The 19,050-nt window shown below is 44.2% G+C and overlaps 1 protein-coding gene across 17 annotated transcripts in view; it reads right to left on the reverse strand.

Moving 5' to 3' along the window:
* Positions 1-6,914: 6,914 nt before the first annotated feature.
* LOC124011328 (rap guanine nucleotide exchange factor 2-like) overlaps positions 6,915-19,050 on the reverse strand; it is a 152,198-nt gene continuing 140,062 nt past the window's right edge. For 12 of the 17 annotated variants that reach the window (XM_046324595.1, XM_046324587.1, XM_046324589.1 and 9 more), the window contains 5 exons: positions 13,027-13,086; positions 11,678-11,882; positions 10,979-11,505; positions 10,212-10,615; positions 6,915-9,616 (listed from right to left, as the gene is read on the reverse strand). In XM_046324595.1, coding sequence (XP_046180551.1) covers positions 10,254-10,615; positions 10,979-11,505; positions 11,678-11,882; positions 13,027-13,086 — 1,154 coding nt within the window. In that variant the 3' untranslated portion in view covers positions 6,915-9,616; positions 10,212-10,253. The remainder of the gene's footprint in view (positions 9,617-10,211; positions 10,616-10,978; positions 11,506-11,677; positions 11,883-13,026; positions 13,087-19,050) is intronic. The other 5 variants (XM_046324592.1, XM_046324594.1, XM_046324593.1 and 2 more) reach the window with 2 other exon arrangements.

The raw sequence follows: 19,050 nt of genomic DNA on the forward strand, positions 1-19,050 counted from the left end.
TTTGGAAGGTTTAGAATGCCTGGAAAACAAAGGGGAGACATGGAATTTTAAAAGGAGGACAACCTAACCAATTGGGTTGGCTTTTAGTGAATAATACTACACTCAATGCATTTCTCACTCCAATTAGTTATGAGGAAATTGTATGAATAGACATGGTAGTTGTGCACATCGATGTTTCAGGTATTATTATATAATTCTCAATTGTTCATGTTCATATGATGGTCTGCACCTTCGGTGTGGTGTGTGGTGCTGTAAGGGCGGCGCGGCTAAACAGCGGGTATTAGAGACTACGGGTGGTCCTGCTGGCGAATTTCCTGGTGCTGAAAACACCTCTGTAATTCAGAAGGTTTCATTACGAAAACTCACAAAGGAGTGCACACTTTGTTACAGTAGGTTTAGTGCATAACAATATACTGTATCACAAACGCACACTTTTTTAAGTAGCCTAGCTGACTTGCAAACTAAACCAGTTAAATTATAAACAAGACTATTCAATGTTTATCCCCCTGTTTTGCCCTTAGAACCGCCTAAATTGATCAGGGTGATAGACTCTGCAAGGTATTGAAAGCGTTCCACAGGGATGCTGGTGCATGTTGATTCCAATGCTTCCCACAGTCGTGTTAAGTTGACTGGATGTCCTTTGGATGGTGAACCATTCTTGATACACACACTGTTGAGTGTTTTGACACGAACGAGTGTGCTTAGCACCCACTACCATACCCAATTCAAAGGCATTTAAATCTTTTGTCTTGCCTATTCACCCTCTGAATGGGCACACATACACAATCCATGTCTCATGGCTTAAAATTGTTTCTTTGGAGCTGTGCTTTGGGTCATTGTCCTGATGTAGGAGGATATTGCCTCCAGTTAAGTGCCATCCACAGGTTATGGCCTAGTGTTGCAAAATGGAGTGATAGCCTTCATTCTTCAAGATCCATTTTACCCTGAACAAATCTCCAATTTGACCACCACCAAAGCAATTCCAGACCATCACATTGCCTCCACCATGCTTGACAGATGGCGTCAAGCACGCCTCCTGCATCTTTTCATTTTTTCGTCGTCTCACGAATGTTCTTGTTTGTGATCCGAACACCTCAAACGTAGATTTGTCTGTCCATAAGTTCTTTCCAATCTTCCTCTGTCCAGTGTCTGTGTTCTTTTGCCCATCTTAATCTTTTAATTTTATTGGCCAGTCTGAGATATGGCTTTTTCTTTGCAACTCTGCCTAGAAGGCCAGCATCCCAGAGTTGCCTCTTCACTGTTGACGTTGAGACTGGTGTTTCGCGGGTACTATTTAATGAAGCTGCCAGTTGAGGACTTGTGAGACGTCTGTTCCTCAAACTAGACACTAATGTACTTGTCTTCATGCTTAGTTGTGCACCGGGGCCTCCCACTCTTTCTCTTCTGATTTGAGCCACTCTTCTGGTTTGAACCCACAAATGCTGATGCTCCAGATACTCATCTAGTCTAAAGGACTAGATGAGGACTAGATTGTATTGCTTCTTTAATCAGCACAGCAGTTTTCAGATGTGCTATCATAATTGCAAAAGGGTTTCCTAATGATCAAATAGCCTTTTAAAATTATAAACTTGTATTAGTTAACACAACGGGCAATTGGAAACCAGGAGTGATGGTTGCTGATAATGGGCCTCTGTACACCTATGTAGATATGCCATTTTTTTTTAATCACCCATTTCCAGCTACAATAGTTACTTACAACATTAACAATGTCTACACTGTATTTCTGATCAATTTTATGTTATTTTAATGGACAAAAAAAAGAGATTTTCTTTCAAAAACAAGGACTTCGAAATGATCCCAAACTTTTAAACGGTAGTGTAATTCTATGTGTGGGGTACAGAGATGGGCTAGTCATTCCAAAATAATGTTAACCACTATTATAAAAATTAATCGAAAACACAAATCACATTTTATTTGTCACATACACATGTTTAGCAGATGTTATTGCAAGTGTAGCGAAACGATTGTGTTTCTAGCTCCAAAATTGCAGTAATATCTAACAAGTAATATCTAACAACACACACAATCTAAAGTAAAGGAATGGAATTAAGAATATAAATACTAATACTAATACAATGTCAGAGTGGCATAGACTAAGATACAATAGAATAGGATAGAATACAGTATATAAATATGAGATGAGTAATGCAAAATATGCAAACATTATTAAAGTGACTTGTGTTCCATTTATTAAAGTAGCCAGTGATGTCAAGTCTATGTATATAGGCAGCAGCCTCTAATGTGCTAGTGATGGCTATTTAACAGTCTGATGGCCTTGAGATAGAAGCTGTTTTTCAGTCTCTCCGTCCCAGCTTTGATGGACCTGTACTGACCTCGCCTTCTGGATGATAGCGGGGTGAACGGGCAGAAGCTTGGGTGGTTGTTGTCCTTGATGATCTTTTTGTCCTTCCTGTGACATCGGGTGCTGTCGGTGTCCTTTGGCCTGCGTTGGACAGCGCACCACCCTCTGGACAGCCCTGCGGTTATTGCACACATAGTGAGTTCATGCAACCTATTGACATTTTAAGCAAATTATTACTCCTGACCTTATTTAGGCTTACCATAACAGAGGGGTTGAATACTTACTGACTCAAGACATTTCAGATTACATAATATATATATTTTTTACATTTATTTATTATGACTAATAACAAATTCCACTTTGACATTATGGGTTATTGTGTGTAGATTAGTGACACAACATCTTAATTCAATTAATTATTTTAAATTCAGGCTGAAACACAACAAAATACTTTCTGAAGGTGCTGCATCTCTCTGACATGTAGGCGACCTGGTTGTGCTCAATTCAGAATTTTGGAATCGACTCCAATTGAGATGAAATTCAAATTGATTTGGCCACATCTTAGAAGATGTAGAACTGGATGAGTTGAGTTTGAGTGACAGGAAGTCGAATTTAATTCAGCTCAGTCATAGAACATGAGTTTCATTGAGCATCGTGCTTAAAAATAGTCTGTCCTCAGTTGCAACACTCACTACCGCGTTCCAAACTGCCTCTGGAAGCAACGTCAGCAAAATACCTGTTAGTCAGGAGCTTCATAAAATGGGTTTTCCCATGGCCGAGCAGCCGCATACAAGCCTAAGATCACCATGTGTAATGCCAAGCGTCAGCTGGAGTGGTGTAAAGCTCACCGCCATTGGACTCTGGAGCAGTGGAATCTGGGTTTGGCGGATGCCAGGAGAACGCTACCTGCCTTAATGTATAGTGCAAACTGTAAAGTTTGGTTGAGGAGGATTAATGGTCTGGGGCTTTTTTAAATGGTTCAGGCTTGGCCACGTAGTTCCAGTGAAAGGAAATCATAATGCTACAGCTAACAATGACATTCTAGACGATTCTGGGCATCTAACTTTGTGGCAACAATTTGGGGAAGGCCCTTTCCCATTTCAGCATGACAATACCCCTGTGCACAAAGAGAGGTCCATACAGAAATGGTTTGTTGAGATCGGTGTGGAAGAACTTGACTGGCCTGCACAGAGCCCTGACCTCAACCCCATCAGACACCTTTGGGATGAACTGAAATGCCGACTGCGAGCCAGGCTTAATTGCCCAAAATCAGTGCCCGACCTAACTAACGCTCATGGCTGAATGGAAGCAAGTCCTGACAGCAATGTTCCAACATCTAGTGGAAAGCCTTCCCAGATGATTTTATTAGGATCTCTTTTAGTCCCCATTTGGACTGATCTTCCAAGAGTCCTTAACATTAAAATACCATTTATAATACAAACACACTTTCACATATTACACACTATTACAAACATACATAATACACTAGCATAATGACCCAATAAATACTTAATCTAAAAAAATATTGATTCTTCATCTACTATAGTCCCACAACATTTCTATATACTATATTTAAATTGTTTTTAAATAATGTTTAAACTTATATATTGAAAGGTTTCTAGTTTGCTCAGTTAATTTATTCCATTTCTTTATCGCTCTAAATCGAAATGTTCTTTTGCCCATTTCTTTTTTCTGTCTGGATAACGCATAGATGGTGGACAATCTATTCCTAATATTTACGGAATGTCTGTCTCTTATCAACTGAATATCATTGTGAATAGAACTTGGCCGTTTTAAATTATGTATATTATGAAATAAGATAAGCATGTTTTTTTCAATTATCTTGTCGATTGATGACCAACCAAGAACACTGCGCATGACTGCAACAGAAGAACCATAGCTCCGCCTTAAAACAATCCTTGCTGCTGTATTCTGTGCATTCTGCAGCCTCCTAACTTCCCTAGATGATGCATTTCCCCAGACCACCGAACAATAGTAGAGTGGAGGCTGTTATAGCAGCAAAGGGGGAACCAACTCCATATTAATGCCCATGATTTGGAATGAGATGTTTGAGCAGGTCATGACTTTTGGTCATGGATTGTATCAATTTCTCTCTGGGAACAATGATCATATACACTCCTTTAACTTCAGGGCTTTGAATAGCCAATTATATGTCCACCAACCATTTCACTTGTTTGGCTTCTTCTTGAAGACTTTAGGGTCAACTTGAGTTAAACTAATTCATTCTGGGAAATGTAGTATTTTCCCCATAATGGACAAAATGTAAGTGATTCATGAAATATAATAACTTAGAATATTCATTTGAAGAGTTTGTCTTCAAAATGAATTGTTACAAAAATAAAATGTGAATATAACGACATTTGATCTTTTGTGTACAAGACGTATATTTGTATAGATTACACAAGATGTATTTGCATTTAATTGAAATTCACTGAATTCAATTATATTTCCTTATTTAAAATTATGTATCCTGTTTACTACTACAATTAAAATTCAATTCAAAGTCAATAATCTAATTGGAATTATTGGGCACAGCCCTGGTAGGCAATAAGGGTTCATTTAAAATATTCCTGAAATGTCTGCAATGTTCAGTAGGCTATGGATTTTGAGTGTTAGGGGGACCTTAAAGATAATTGTATTTGTGGGGTACAGAGATTGGGTAGTCATTTGAAAATCCTGTTAACCAGTATTATTGCGCACACAGTGAGTTGTGTAGTTTAGCTTCTATCTGAATACGAAGCTTGCATAGAAAACACAGATCGAGACCCACAAGTTGCTTTGTGGTCCAATTGTGTTCAGATCGGTCAGACCACTTCAGGACATGGTCAGGGAAGCATTGTGTGCAGATTTATTCTCAGTCTGGACGCAATCAGGTTACCGAAAGCGAATAAAGTTGGCAACGGCATCAGCTCTCCTCCCACAAGTCTCCGGAAAACATGTGTTTTGGGACCGAGAAGCACCGTTTTCATTATAACGGAGGAAATGCGTTCCGAGCGTGTGGAGAACGTATCTGCTGGACTCATAAATGCTAGCCAGCTAGTTAAAATTTAGAAAAAGATTTGTCTAGTTATGCGAACTCGTTTGCAATCGTTTTAGCGTTGCTCTGGCTACAGTAGTAGCCGCTGCCATCGGCTGTTTCGTTATCATATTTAGCCTATTCCACTGTTTGTAGAACGCATACTGGCATCTGAATATAGCGCAGGAATGGACACAACGTGGAAATGGTGGAAACATTTAAATGTAGACGTAAATGCATGAATTCCATGATCAGAATACAAAAAAATAAACTGCACATACTGTCAAGTCTAGACACGGCCTCAGGAGACGGGAGGAAGAAGCAGCATATTGGAGCCTTCCTTCCACGTGTTGACGGGTAGTGAGCTACTTCTAACCTTAGCAGTTGCGTTGGCTTCACTCATGTCACATAGGGAAGATGGAGGAGCATCATGGAACCTTCTGTATTGACATGACGTGAGCATTACAGGGAAGACTGAGCAGCATTTTGGAGCGTTCCTAGCCTGTGTTGATGTCTAATGAGCTACTCGCACCATTAGCGGCCGCATTGGCTTCACTCAGGTCACATCGTCAGGAAAGATGAGCACACAGGGAGGATGGAGGACGAGTGCGCGGTGAGGAAGGAGCAGCATCTCGGAGCCTTCCTTCCTTGTGCTGATGTGTTGTGAGCTATTTGCACCCTGAGCTGCCGCATTGGCTTCACTTAGGTCATACAGGGAGGAAGGATGCACATGTTGGAGCCTTCCCGCTGCACGAGGGGCTTAGAGACCCTCTATTTAGACTCCGGCTGTCTGTAGTCAACTCATGCATGCTTCTGGATCTCTTCTGCCCTGGTGCTGTTCTGCAGCTTGTCGCTTGATAGCAGTGTTGATAAGTGGGCATTTCCATCAACTAATGGTTTACTGTAGCAAGGATATTTCTTCTCTACCTCTTTTCCAATTGAAAGAGGGATTGGGCATGGGCCTACAGTATGGATTATCATCATGTGATTTCTTTACACTGTATCACACCAGAGACTTGGTAGGCTATCTACTTGGGTCTCACCGCAGAGTGTTTTCATTCACAGTGGAAAACATTCAACCCATGTCTAATGCAAGGTCTGAAGGTACTCTTAACGCAAAGAAACAAGGGATCTTCAAGAAGCCTCACGCATATTACATTGCTAAAGGCCAGGCTCCAGTCAATGGCCATGAACAACTTGGGTTCTGAAAAGTTAAGGTGTTTAAAAATATATATATCTTTGGTAAGAAATATGATCAGTGAACATAAAACACATTCTCTCATGTAGAAAACATGGTTAACTACACCTTACATTGCTGTCACATTAATAGTCTTCATAACTATTCAAAATAAATGTGAAAAAGTACAAATATATAATTATTTCTGGCAACCGCTGTCGGTTATAAAAGTGTGAGAGTTACATATTTCAAGTCACTGCCATGTCTTATTTTGTGCAAACACTAGATGGTGTATAGGTTAGGTCTTGGAAAGGAACAATATTCAAAAGAGGAAACCTGAAAATGCAGGGGGAAAAAAGAGGTTTAAATGCACTATGAATTGATAACTTTTGTAGTATTTATTGATTTCCCAGCTTCATACAAACTGGATGTTGAGGCATAAACATAGTACATTTCAACAAAAATATAACCAATATTTACAATTATTGTATTAAAAATACAAAAAAAAAAACAACCGAAACATACTCCACCGACTGTCTTTTTAAAAGACATACAGGTCAAAGTAGTAGAAGAAAGTATGAGAAAAATCACCAGCTAAATGTACACTTCTCACTTGACATCACACATCAAAACGGAGTAGCAGTTCTACCTACTACAATTATCTTTATGCTTGTACAATGTTGTGCAACGTCTTTGTTTTTCCAAATAGGCCTTGGCCTGCTAATATCCACATGATCTTCAGAGCTGAAAGAGTGAATGATGATGCGTGTCACCACTGTATTAAAACGCATGATTGACAATCTATCGGCGGCCATGAAAATATTAAAAATGGACAGAAATAGTGTAGTAACAGCCCACAGTGAAAAACACAGCACTTGTTTTTTTCCCCTTCTCCTTCTCAGTCTATTGTTTCTAACTACTGATCAATGTGATCAGCACAACTCAGTGAAAAGAAAAACTAAAAAGTGACACTAATTCTGATTGGCAGCCTTCAAAGTGAATTCTTTCATCTAGGTAACTTCCCCACCGGAGTCAAAACAAACATATTCAATCATTTTCTTCAGTCAATTGCGATGGTGTTAATAAATGGTGGAAAACGGGTTGCTCTATGCTTAGCATTGCCTGGTAATATACAAATCCATTGATCTTGATGCCTGTAATAGGGGAGGACTTTTCGATGAAGAGGGGGATGTTGCCGATGGCAAGGTAGGAGAGGTGTATTCTAGTTCCGTCTAAAAAATTAACTGTCCAGTGTTTCGTTTCCAGATTTCTATGAAATATGACCTATAATAATTACACTGAGTGAAATCGTTTTCCTTTCCACAACAAAAAAAGAAAAGCAGCTTGTTGTTGTTGGAATGGTGTGGGCGTACCCCAATGGTGTGGGCATATACCTGTCATAAAACATATTCATGCAAGTAGACCAGCACATCATTCTCTGTGATGAAATAGCAAACATTTTTTTAAATGGTCTGTTTGATATGTTTAACTCCAATTAATGTTTGGCGACAAATACAAGGATAGGATGAGTCAACATTATTTGGGCATGAGTTAACAGAATGGGAAGTATTTAAAGTTAGATTTAAAGTTAGATTTCCACTGGACAGTTACTTTAAATGGTTGACAGAACCCAGGGAAAGCGTTTGGTTATGCAGCACCGCTGAAAGGCATGAGACTCCATTCACCTGTATAGGATTTAAGCCTTGACATGCCTTTGGGGTGCATAACTAAAAACACCTTCCCAGAGGTGGTTGATTTGCCGATCAGTATAAATACCCTTTGTGCTTATCTTTTAACATCACAACATCACCCATTAGGGACAAGACTAAGCCAAGAAAAATATCCTGTAGTTGTCCTTTAAAATGTTGTCTAAATACAGAATTAATATAAGTCACCAGATGACCTAGGTTAAAACATGGATATCAAATAGCCAGATTGACTCCCTAGTTGGGTCACTGCTATGATCCACACAACCTGCCACATATCGTATGACCTAGAACTGAAGATGTGGCTGGCCATATCGGAAATAGACAAGATATCCAGGTCAGGGTTAGGAATGGAGGGTTGCACTAAAACCTAAAGTTGTACTGAGAAGTGCTGAAGCCAGACTTGCCCAGTGTGTGTCAGAACATTAGATTATGAACGTGCATGTGGGTCCCCCCAAATGACATATTGGTCACCCCAACTTATTTCTCTCACTGTGACTGTCCAGTTAGCAGTGGGGGTTGAGCCACCATTAGGATATGTGAATGGACAAGATAATACTGTCATTGTGGAATAAAACTCTTAAGATTGACAGATCTGTTTTTCAGAGTCCACACAGGGATATGAGACTTGGGTATAGCCACTTTTAGCCCCCCTCCCCGAGTGCAATAGTTCTGGAAAGAAGACCTCTAGAAACCTAGAAGAAAGTTCAAAAATTGATCAAATGTTTTTTTTTTCCCCTCCATCGTCATTGTCCATTTTGTTCTCGTTTTATAAAGTAGAAAATTAAAAAGTGCAGACAAAGCTCAACACGTCATGATACTGTGTGTGTAAAGCGAGGTGGGGTTGGGATAGGGGGTTAGCCTTGGAAAGCTGTTCCATGACAGCTGTGTGTGTGTGTGTGTGTGTGTGTGTGTGTGTGTGTGTGTGTGTGTGTGTGTGTGTGTGTGTGTGTGTGTGTGTGTGTGTGTGTGTGTGTGTGTGTGTGTGTACGTGGTTGCCGCACGTAGCCGTTTTTTTCTTCTTCAGCAAAACCGTTTGACTTGTTTTTCTTTTTTCCCCCAAAGTGCCAGGCATTTTGTGTTTCTTTTTCCATCTCTCCATCTTCTTCTTCACAGTATTTTTTTTGTTGCATGCAGGGTCATTCAACCCCCCATGATGCTTTAAGGCGAGGGGGGGGGGGTACGAGCAGAGGAGTCCACCAATGACGGAGAGTCCGGAAGAGGAGGCAGGCAGGCACGTACGTACTGGATTGGTCTGTCCATCAATCAATCAGTCAGTCTCTCTTGTTCCGCCCCCATGGAAGGGACTTCAAGTCATTGCAAAGGACATCCAGCAGAAGACCGTTCTCAGACTGCTGATACCTGCTCATCCTCTGGCGAGAGAGAAAGAGAAACAAAAATAAATATATATTTTTTTGCAAAGTCCTGTAAAAGCATCACAGAAGCAGAAACCCCCACAAAAAAACATCACTAACTGTCCTCTATGTGAACTTACCGTATCATAACAACTATCCAAACTGAACAATATGCATATTGGCTACAAACAGCAATGTTAAGTGCAAAAAGTGTGAAAAACACTGCCAGGGATGGAGATGCATGTGTGCAAGCATCGTCAACACAACCGTGCCTGCAGATGAATGCCATTCGACACTACTTGTGACGTGAGAGACAGTAGAGAGAGTGAGGAGCAAAATGTCACTAATAACTGGTGAGCTTGATAAGCTTTGGTCCAAGCATGATGACTTCATGCACATGAGATGCCATGGTGGGTTTGTGCTAGCCTGGTCCGAGATCTGTTTGTGCTGTCTTGACATCTCCTCAATGCCAACTCCTATGGGGAATGAGCAAGACGGCACAAACAAATTTGGGACCGTACTAGGTTTGTGGTGGATATGGGGGGTAGTGGTTCAAGTCCGTGTTGTTCCTGGTGGGCATGCAGGTTATCGTTGGTATAAATCAGTCATTTACCTCAGCCTGAGGGGGACCTGCCCTGTAACCCGTACACTCATCTCATGGCCTGGTTGTCTCTGGTGTTGTGTGTGCCACTGTCTTCCTCAGAGCGACTAGTTTGGGAGACAAGGACTCACCCTCCTCTTCCTCCTCAGGCTCTTCCTCCTCGCCTGGCGAGCGGGTGCGGTGGAGCCCTTGGCGCTTGGCATGTTGTTGGGCCTGGTGGTGGTGATGGGAGTCAGGCGACTGGGTGACCATGCGCGAGCGCTGCAGGGCCGTGGTGTAATCGGGCGGGCGGCGGCCGGAGTGGGCCGGGGCTGTGGGCGGCGACTGCGTCTGCCCTTCGCTGAAGTCAGAGATTGTCAGGGCAGTGTAGCCCGGCGGGGTTGGAGGAGGTTCGCGGTACCGGCTCTCCTTTCGCGCTGAAGGGGGGGTGAAAGATTGAGTTAATTGGAATTAATACTTCACGCATCTGCGCCACACACACCTCCCAGAAAACGTGTTGGCATGGAGATCGTCACGTGGACATGAGTCAGCAGACATGTACTTCGCTCCAAAGATGCATGCAAATCGTAAAAGGCATGAATGCATACATATGTGAGGGTTTGGTATTTTCAGAACATTCTAAAATCAGCCCTTTCACCACAAAACTGTTTATTTGTTAAGGAACAGGTATGGACACCATAACATTAAATGTTTATTTGTTGAGGAACAGGAACATGCACCTATGAGGGCAACTAAACCCATCCATCAACAGAACAGATAAGGTTCAGCGGTCAACTCACTGATAAGGCCCTTGTTTCCGGCAGTGATGGGTGATGGCGAAGGCCTTCCGTGCTGCTTGGCCTCGTCGGACCCCATCGATGTGATACTACTAGTCTCCGGGTCGGTGTTCACGTCCTTCCCGCCTCGCCGTTTAATCGTGCCCGTGTCGCCCTCGGAGTCCTCGCCCCAGTACGCCGCAGAGGAAGATGAAGAGGCCGATGCCCAGCTACCTCTAGCCTGGGACGCCCAAAGTCCAGCGGTGCCCCCTAGTAATGCTTCAGGCCCCCCGGGTGGGTGGACACCAATGCTCCCGCCGATGACACCCCCCGGTCCAAAGGCCAGGGTCTCCCAGCTACGTCCCTGCTGCATGGTCTGGATGTTGTCATGGGAGCCCGAGGAGCAAGAGGTCCAGGAGCCGCGGCCGCTATCGGCGGCGTCCAGGGAGACACGGTCCCCTTGGTCCTGGGTCAACTCCTCTGAGCTGGGGGAGGAGAGCACCATGGCGCAGGCGTACAGGCCTCGGCAGTCCTGCATGGACGAGTAGGAACTGTATGGGAAGGGGATAAGAAACAAGCTACACCTTTATAATCGTTTCGCCATTCATCGACAACACAGTGGACAGGTAGAGAAATAAACGGCTGGGATGAGAAATCTTCCGTTTTCAACTTTTTAAATTAAACTCATCGCTGTAACTGTAAATTGGCAGCATTGATTCATACCCAAGGCTGTACTGATCAGGGTCGGTCGTAGCCCTCCTCTCCAGACGCACCCCTCCAGCGTGGGGGTCTCCCACCCCTCCTGAGTGCCTGAGCCCCCTCCTCTCCTCCTGGGTCATGTCGAAGGAGGAGTTGCTGACCAGGCTGGAGCGCGACGAAATCTCGCTGTGACCCGAGTCCGAGTAGGTGTCTCCCGTTCTTGGGTAGCCTGGAGAGAGGAGGGGGGTGGTTAAAATTAACTTACTGATTCCAATCTACTTGTCCATGGGATTGTGTTCAGAGGGTTGAAACATTCAGAACCTCCTAGCATGGATTAACAGCAGGCATAATGAGAACACATAGGCTCACTACAAGAAACGTATCTTTCTATCTGCACCTGGAAAAACAAAACGACTAACCTCTCAAATCACCACCTTCACTCAGCACACCATTGAACGCAAAACTTTAACACCCTCGAGTCATGATCAAAATAATATTCAAAGATCCCACTACCCACCTAGAATCACTAGCCTAAGAAAAGGATAGTAGAAATACACAGCAAGACCTAACTCTATAACAAACCCAATCCCCCCAAAAATGAAGATCCTCACACCTTTAGCCTGGAGTCACAATGACTGATATTACAAAGAAATCCCATTCACACACATCAAGAAACCCCATCTCAGAGTCATAAATCCTATCAACTTCCTCTCCCACTTTGAGCACCAGTCATCAAAAACGGCATTAAATCACTGGGCAAACCAACCTCCAGCTACCATTCAGAAAATGAAGTGCTATTCTAAGTCCGGCGGCCGAGCGTCAAGACAGTCTCTGAAACCCATCCAATAACGAGTGCATTAGTTTTCCCCCCTGGTGGACCGAACGGCTTCTACTGGCTTCTAAGCACACTCCACTATCAAGTGGAGTAGTGGATGTCGGTGAAGCAGCAGCAACTGAGCACTCCATCTTCTGAAGCAACTGCCATACTACAACGAGACATAACAGCAGCCAACTAAGATGAGCGGGACGACACAAGCCCCCCCCCCAATATATACAGGTTCCAACCAGTTCCTCTTTGTAAGATCAACTGGGTCATGTTCATTTTTCACAACGGAAAACAGTTCCTTATTGGACATGTTTAGGTCCCTCCCCTGTTTCTCTTTTCTTCCATTTGGTGCCTAATGAACACGACTCTGATTTGTTGCCTCATCGAAAACGTTGCAATATTAGTCATAATTTAAAGACTTGGTTGGAATTTAACAACTAACCCTGCATGTATAAAGGGGGGGGGGGGGGGGCTATCATACGGGGAACTCCAGTATGTGTTCTAGGTCAGCAGCGTCTATCTAGGTTTAGAGCCGGGCTTAGTTTACCTGTCTGTTTACTGGTAAAGGTAACCTTCCGGACACTTTGGCCCTTCAGTGTCCCGAGCCCTACGTGCAGCAAGGCAAAGAGACCGTCACACACAGACAGGACACAGGACAGCAACACAGTATGAAAGGGGTGAGGTAGTTAGGATGGGAGGTAGGGGCATTCCAATATGGACCAGCGTAGAACTAGGCGCTCGCTAAGAATGGCTTGGCTAAGGGATAGTTTAGTGTTGTGGTTAGGGCTTGGCGATATATTGAATTCATTTGATTCATCCGAATGTGTGTTTTTTTTTTTTTTGGAGCGATATTCTGTATCGCAAGAATCTTTTGTTTTGTTCTTTTTCGTATTCATGAGCATTTATGTCCGCTTGTTCTCATGCTGTATTTGGTCTCGTGTCTTTCGCTCCTCTGTGCACCTTTCCCATTTACACCAGAGATCTGTATAGAATGGCGTGATGCTCATGTCTCCGCCCTAAAAAAATGGGAGTCGTTGTCCCAAAGGCGGGAAGGAGGGTCCAACGCTTAGGTACAAAATAAACCCAGAAAAACGTATTGGCCTTATTTTGGTCCGAGTTTAGTGAGAGGTTGTTTCACCTCATCCTTTACGGTTTGCACACACACACACCAAGCCCCTGCTACTTTCTCTCCCACCAACAGAGTTCAGAGATCACATCTTCCGATCTGACAAGTGGTTTCAACTAGCTATTTGCATTTGGAGGTTTGGTCCAACAGAATGGGTCATATGAACACAAACACATTGAGACATTTTTTACTGCAATAGAGAAGATAACTTTTCTAACGACACCCTTTTTACCTCTCAACAATTTAAAATGTGCACTACTAAAACGAGAGTATCAATGAACATTGATTCTGGAAAATAAATGTTCAGTGTGTCACATTTGGGTCCCACCATACCGCTAGCAGTATTTTAGCCAAAGACTGTTATGAGCCGTCTAATCTGTGTTCTATAAATGTTCAATAAGCATTTAAGAACAATTATATAAAAGGAAATATAAGGAATTGGCAACTCGTTCTCATTCTGAGAAAATAAGGGAGGCCACTTCATTTCAACATCCGAACAAAGTGGACAGGCTTGCATGCTGTTCAAAACAGCTCAAGACGGACAGAAGGGTGTGTTCATAACAAGTCAACTGCTCAACCTTGTTAGCGAGCAAATACTGTCGATTCAAGTTGGCTAAACTTGAAACACAAAGATTAGCTGGCTAGTGCCTCGAGAGATTGTTAGTGCCTCGAGAGATTGTTAGTGCCTCGAGAGATTGTTAGTGCCTCGAGAGATTGTTAGTGCCTCGAGAGATTGTTAGTGCCTCGAGAGATTGTTAGTGCCTCGAGAGATTGTTAGTGCCTCGAGAGATTGTTAGTGCCTCGAGAGATTGTTAGTGCCTCGAGAGATTGTTAGTGCCTCGAGAGATTGTTAGTGCCTCGAGAGATTGTTAGTGCCTCGAGAGATTGTTAGTGCCTCGAGAGATTGTTAGTGCCTAGTGCCTCGAGAGATTGTTAGTGCCTAGTGCCTCGAGAGATTGTTAGTGCCTCGAGAGATTGTTAGTGCCTCGAGAGATTGTTAGTGCCTAGTGCCTCGAGAGATTGTTAGTGCCTAGTGCCTCGAGAGATTGTTAGTGCCTAGTGCCTCGAGAGATTGTTAGTGCCTAGAGCCTCGAGAGATTGTTAGTGCCTAGAGCCTCGAGAGATTGTTAGTGCCTAGAGCCTCGAGAGATTGTTAGTGCCTCGAGAGTGCCTCGAGTGCCTCGAGATTGTTAGTGCCTCGAGAGCCTCGAGAGATTGTTAGTGCCTAGTGCCTCGAGAGATTGTTAGTGCCTAGAGCCTCGAGATTGTTATTGTTGTTAGTGCCTAGAGCCTCGAGAGATTGTTAGTGCCTAGAGCCTCGAGAGAGATTGTTGTTAGTGCCTCGAGAGTGCCTCGAGAGATTGTTAGTGCCTGAGCCTAGAGCCTCGAGATTGTTAGTGCCTAGTGCCTCGAGCCTAGAGCCTCGAGAGATTGTTAGTGCCTAGAGCCTCGAGCGATTGTTAGTGCCTAGAGCCTCGAGCGATTGTTAGTGCCTAGAGCCTCGAGCGATTGTTAGTGCCTCGAGCGATTGTTAGTGCCTCGAGCGATTGTTAGTGCCTCGAGCGATTGTTAGTGCCTCGAGCGATTGTTAGTGCCTCGAGCGATTGTTAGTGCCTCGTGCCTCGCGATTGTTAGTGCCTCGAGCGATTGTTAGTGCCTCGAGCGATTGTTAGTGCCTCGAGCGATTGTTAGTGCCTCGAGCGATTGTTAGTGCCTCGAGTTAGTGCCTCGAGCGATTGTTAGTGCCTCGAGCGATTGTTAGTGCCTCGAGCGATTGTTAGTGCCTCGAGCGATTGTTAGTGCCTCGAGCGATTGTTAGTGCCTCGAGCGATTGTTAGTGCCTCGAGCGATTGTTAGTGCCTCGAGCGATTGTTAGTGCCTCGAGCGATTGTTAGTGCCTCGAGCGATTGTTAGTGCCTCGAGCGATTGTTAGTGCCTCGAGCGATTGTTAGTGCCTCGAGCGATTGTTAGTGCCTCGAGCGATTGTTAGTGCCTCGAGTGCCTCGATTGTTAGTGCCTCGATTGTTAGTGCCTCGATTGTTAGTGCCTAGAGTTAGATTGTTAGTGCCTAGAGCGATTGTTAGCCTAGAGAGATTGTTAGTGCCTAGAGAGATTGTTAGTGCCTAGAGCCTAGAGAGATTGTTAGTGCCTAGAGCCTAGAGAGATTGTTAGTGCCTAGAGAGATTGTTAGTGCCTAGAGAGATTGTTAGTGCCTAGAGTTAGATAGAGAGATTGTTAGTGCCTAGAGAGATTGTTAGTGCCTAGAGAGTTATTGTTAGTGCCTAGAGAGATTGTTAGTGCCTAGAGAGATTGTTAGTGCCTAGAGAGATTGTTAGTGCCTAGAGAGATTGTTAGTGCCTAGAGAGATTGTTAGTGCCTAGAGAGATTGTTAGTGCCTAGAGAGATTGTTAGTGCCTAGAGAGATTGTTAGTGCCTAGAGAGATTGTTAGTGCCTAGAGAGATTGTTAGTGCCTAGAGAGTTAGTTGTTAGTGCCTAGAGAGATTGTTAGTGCCCTAGAGAGATTGTTAGTGCCTAGAGAGATTGTTAGTGCCTAGAGAGATTGTTAGTGCCTAGAGAGATTGTTAGTGCCTAGAGCCTAGATTGTTAGTGCCTAGAGCGATTGTTAGTGCCTAGAGCGATTGTTAGTGCCTAGAGCGATTGTTAGTGCCTAGAGCGATTGTTAGTGCCTAGAGCCTAGAGCGATTGTTAGTGCCTAGAGCCTAGAGCGATTGTTAGTGCCTAGAGCGATTGTTAGTGCCTAGAGCGATTGTTAGTGCCTAGAGCGATTGTTAGTGCCTAGAGCGATTGTTAGTGCCTAGAGCGATTGTTAGTGCCTAGAGCGATTGTTAGTGCCTAGAGCCTAGAGCGATTGTTAGTGCCTAGAGCCTAGAGCGATTGTTAGTGCCTAGAGCCTAGAGCGATTGTTAGTGCCTAGAGCGATTGTTAGTGCCTAGAGCGATTGTTAGTGCCTAGAGCGATTGTTAGTGCCTAGAGCGATTGTTAGTGCCTAGAGCGATTGTTAGTGCCTAGAGCCTAGAGTTAGTGCCTAGAGCGATTGTTAGTGCCTAGAGCCTAGAGAGCCTAGAGCCTAGAGCGATTGTTAGTGCCTAGAGCCTAGAGCGATTGTTAGTGCCTAGAGCGATTGTTAGTGCCTAGAGCGATTGTTAGTGCCTAGAGCGATTGTTAGTGCCTAGAGCGATTGTTAGTGCCTAGAGAGCCTAGAGCGATTGTTAGTGCCTAGAGCGATTGTTAGTGCCTAGAGCGATTGTTAGTGCCTAGAGCGATTGTTAGTGCCTAGAGCGATTGTTAGTGCCTAGAGCGATTGTTAGTGCCTAGAGCGATTGTTAGTGCCTAGAGCGATTGTTAGTGCCTAGAGCGATTGTTAGTGCCTAGAGCCTATTGTTAGTGCCTAGAGCGATTGTTAGTGCCTAGAGCGATTGTTAGTGCCTAGAGCGATTGTTAGTGCCTAGAGCGATTGTTAGTGCCTAGAGCGATTGTTAGTGCCTAGAGCGATTGTTAGTGCCTAGAGCGATTGTTAGTGCCTAGAGCGATTGTTAGTGCCTAGAGCGATTGTTAGTGCCTAGAGCGATTGTTAGTGCCTAGAGCGATTGTTAGTGCCTAGAGGGATTGTTAGTGCCTAGAGCCTAGAGGGATTGTTAGTGCCTAGAGCCTAGAGGGATTGTTAGTGCCTAGAGCCTAGAGGGATTGTTAGTGCCTAGAGCCTAGAGAGATTGTTATTGCCTAGAGCCTAGAGAGATTGTTAGTGCCCAGAGCCTAGAGAGATTGTTAGTGCCTAGAGCCTAGAGAGATTGTTAGTGCCTAGAGCCTAGAGAGATTGTTAGTGCCTAGAGCCTAGAGAGATTGTTAGTGCCTAGAGCGATTGTTAGTGCCTAGAGCGATTGTTAGTGCCTAGAGCCTAGAGCGATTGTTAGTGCCTAGAGCGATTGTCAGTGCCTAGAGCGATTGTCAGTGCCTAGAGCGATTGTCAGTGCCTAGAGCGATTGTCAGTGCCTAGAGCGATTGTCAGTGCCTAGAGCGATTGTCAGTGCCTAGAGCGATTGTCAGTGCCTAGAGCGATTGTTAGTGCCTAGAGCGATTGTTAGTGCCTAGAGCGATTGTTAGTGCCTAGAGCGATTGTTAGTGCCTAGAGCGATTGTTAGTGCCTAGAGCGATTGTTAGTGCCTAGAGCGATTGTTAGTGCCTAGAGCGATTGTTAGTGCCTAGAGCGATTGTTAGTGCCTAGAGCGATTGTTAGTGCCTAGAGCGATTGTTAGTGCCTAGAGAGATTGTTAGTGCCTAGAGAGATTGTTAGTGCCTAGAGCGATTGTTAGTGCCTAGAGCGATTGTTAGTGCCTAGAGCGATTGTTAGTGCCTAGAGCCTAGAGCGATTGTTAGTGCCTAGAGCGATTGTTAGTGCCTAGAGCCTAGAGAGATTGTTAGTGCCTAGAGCCTAGAGCGATTGTTAGTGCCTAGAGAGATTGTTAGTGCCTAGTTAGAGAGATTGTTAGTGCCTAGAGCCTAGAGAGATTGTTAGTGCCTAGAGCCTAGAGAGATTGTTAGTGCCTAGAGCCTAGATTGTTAGTGCCTAGAGCCTAGAGCGATTGTTAGTGCCTAGAGCCTAGAGCCTAGATTGTCCTAGTTGTTAGTGCCTAGAGCGATTGTTAGTGCCTAGAGCGATTGTTAGTGCCTAGAGCGATTGTTAGTGCCTAGAGCCCTAGAGCGATTGTTAGTGCCTAGAGCGATTGTTAGTGCCTAGAGATTGTTAGTGCCTAGAGCGATTGTTAGTGCCTAGAGCGATTGTTAGTGCCTAGAGCGATTGTTAGCCTGCCTAGAGCCTAGATTGTTAGTGCCTAGAGAGATTGTTAGTGCCTAGAGAGATTGTTAGTGAGATTGTTAGAGAGATTGTTAGTGCCTAGAGCGATTGTTAGTGCCTAGAGCGATTGTTAGTGCCTAGAGCGATTGTTAGTGCCTAGAGCCTAGAGATTGTTAGTGCCTAGAGCCTAGAGCGATTGTTAGTGCCTAGAGCGATTGTTAGTGCCTAGAGCGATTGTTAGTGCCCTAGATTGTTAGTGCCTAGCCTAGAGCGATTGTTAGTGCCTAGAGCGATTGTTAGTGCCTAGAGCGATTGTTAGTGCCTAGAGCGATTGTTAGTGCCTAGAGCGATTGTTAGTGCCTAGAGCGATTGTTAGTGCCTAGAGCGATTGTTAGTGCCTAGAGCGATTGTTAGTGCCTAGAGCGATTGTTAGTGCCTAGAGCCTAGAGCGATTGTTAGTGCCTAGAGCCTAGAGCGATTGTTAGTGCCTAGAGCCTAGAGCGATTGTTAGTGCCTAGAGCGATTGTTAGTGCCTAGAGGGATTGTTAGTGCCTAGAGCCTAGAGGGATTGTTAGTGCCTAGAGCCTAGAGGGATTGTTAGTGCCTAGAGCCTAGAGAGATTGTTATTGCC

The sequence above is a fragment of the Oncorhynchus gorbuscha genome, linkage group LG23 (genome assembly GCF_021184085.1).
Source record: "Oncorhynchus gorbuscha isolate QuinsamMale2020 ecotype Even-year linkage group LG23, OgorEven_v1.0, whole genome shotgun sequence".
Lineage (NCBI taxonomy): Eukaryota > Metazoa > Chordata > Actinopteri > Salmoniformes > Salmonidae > Oncorhynchus > Oncorhynchus gorbuscha.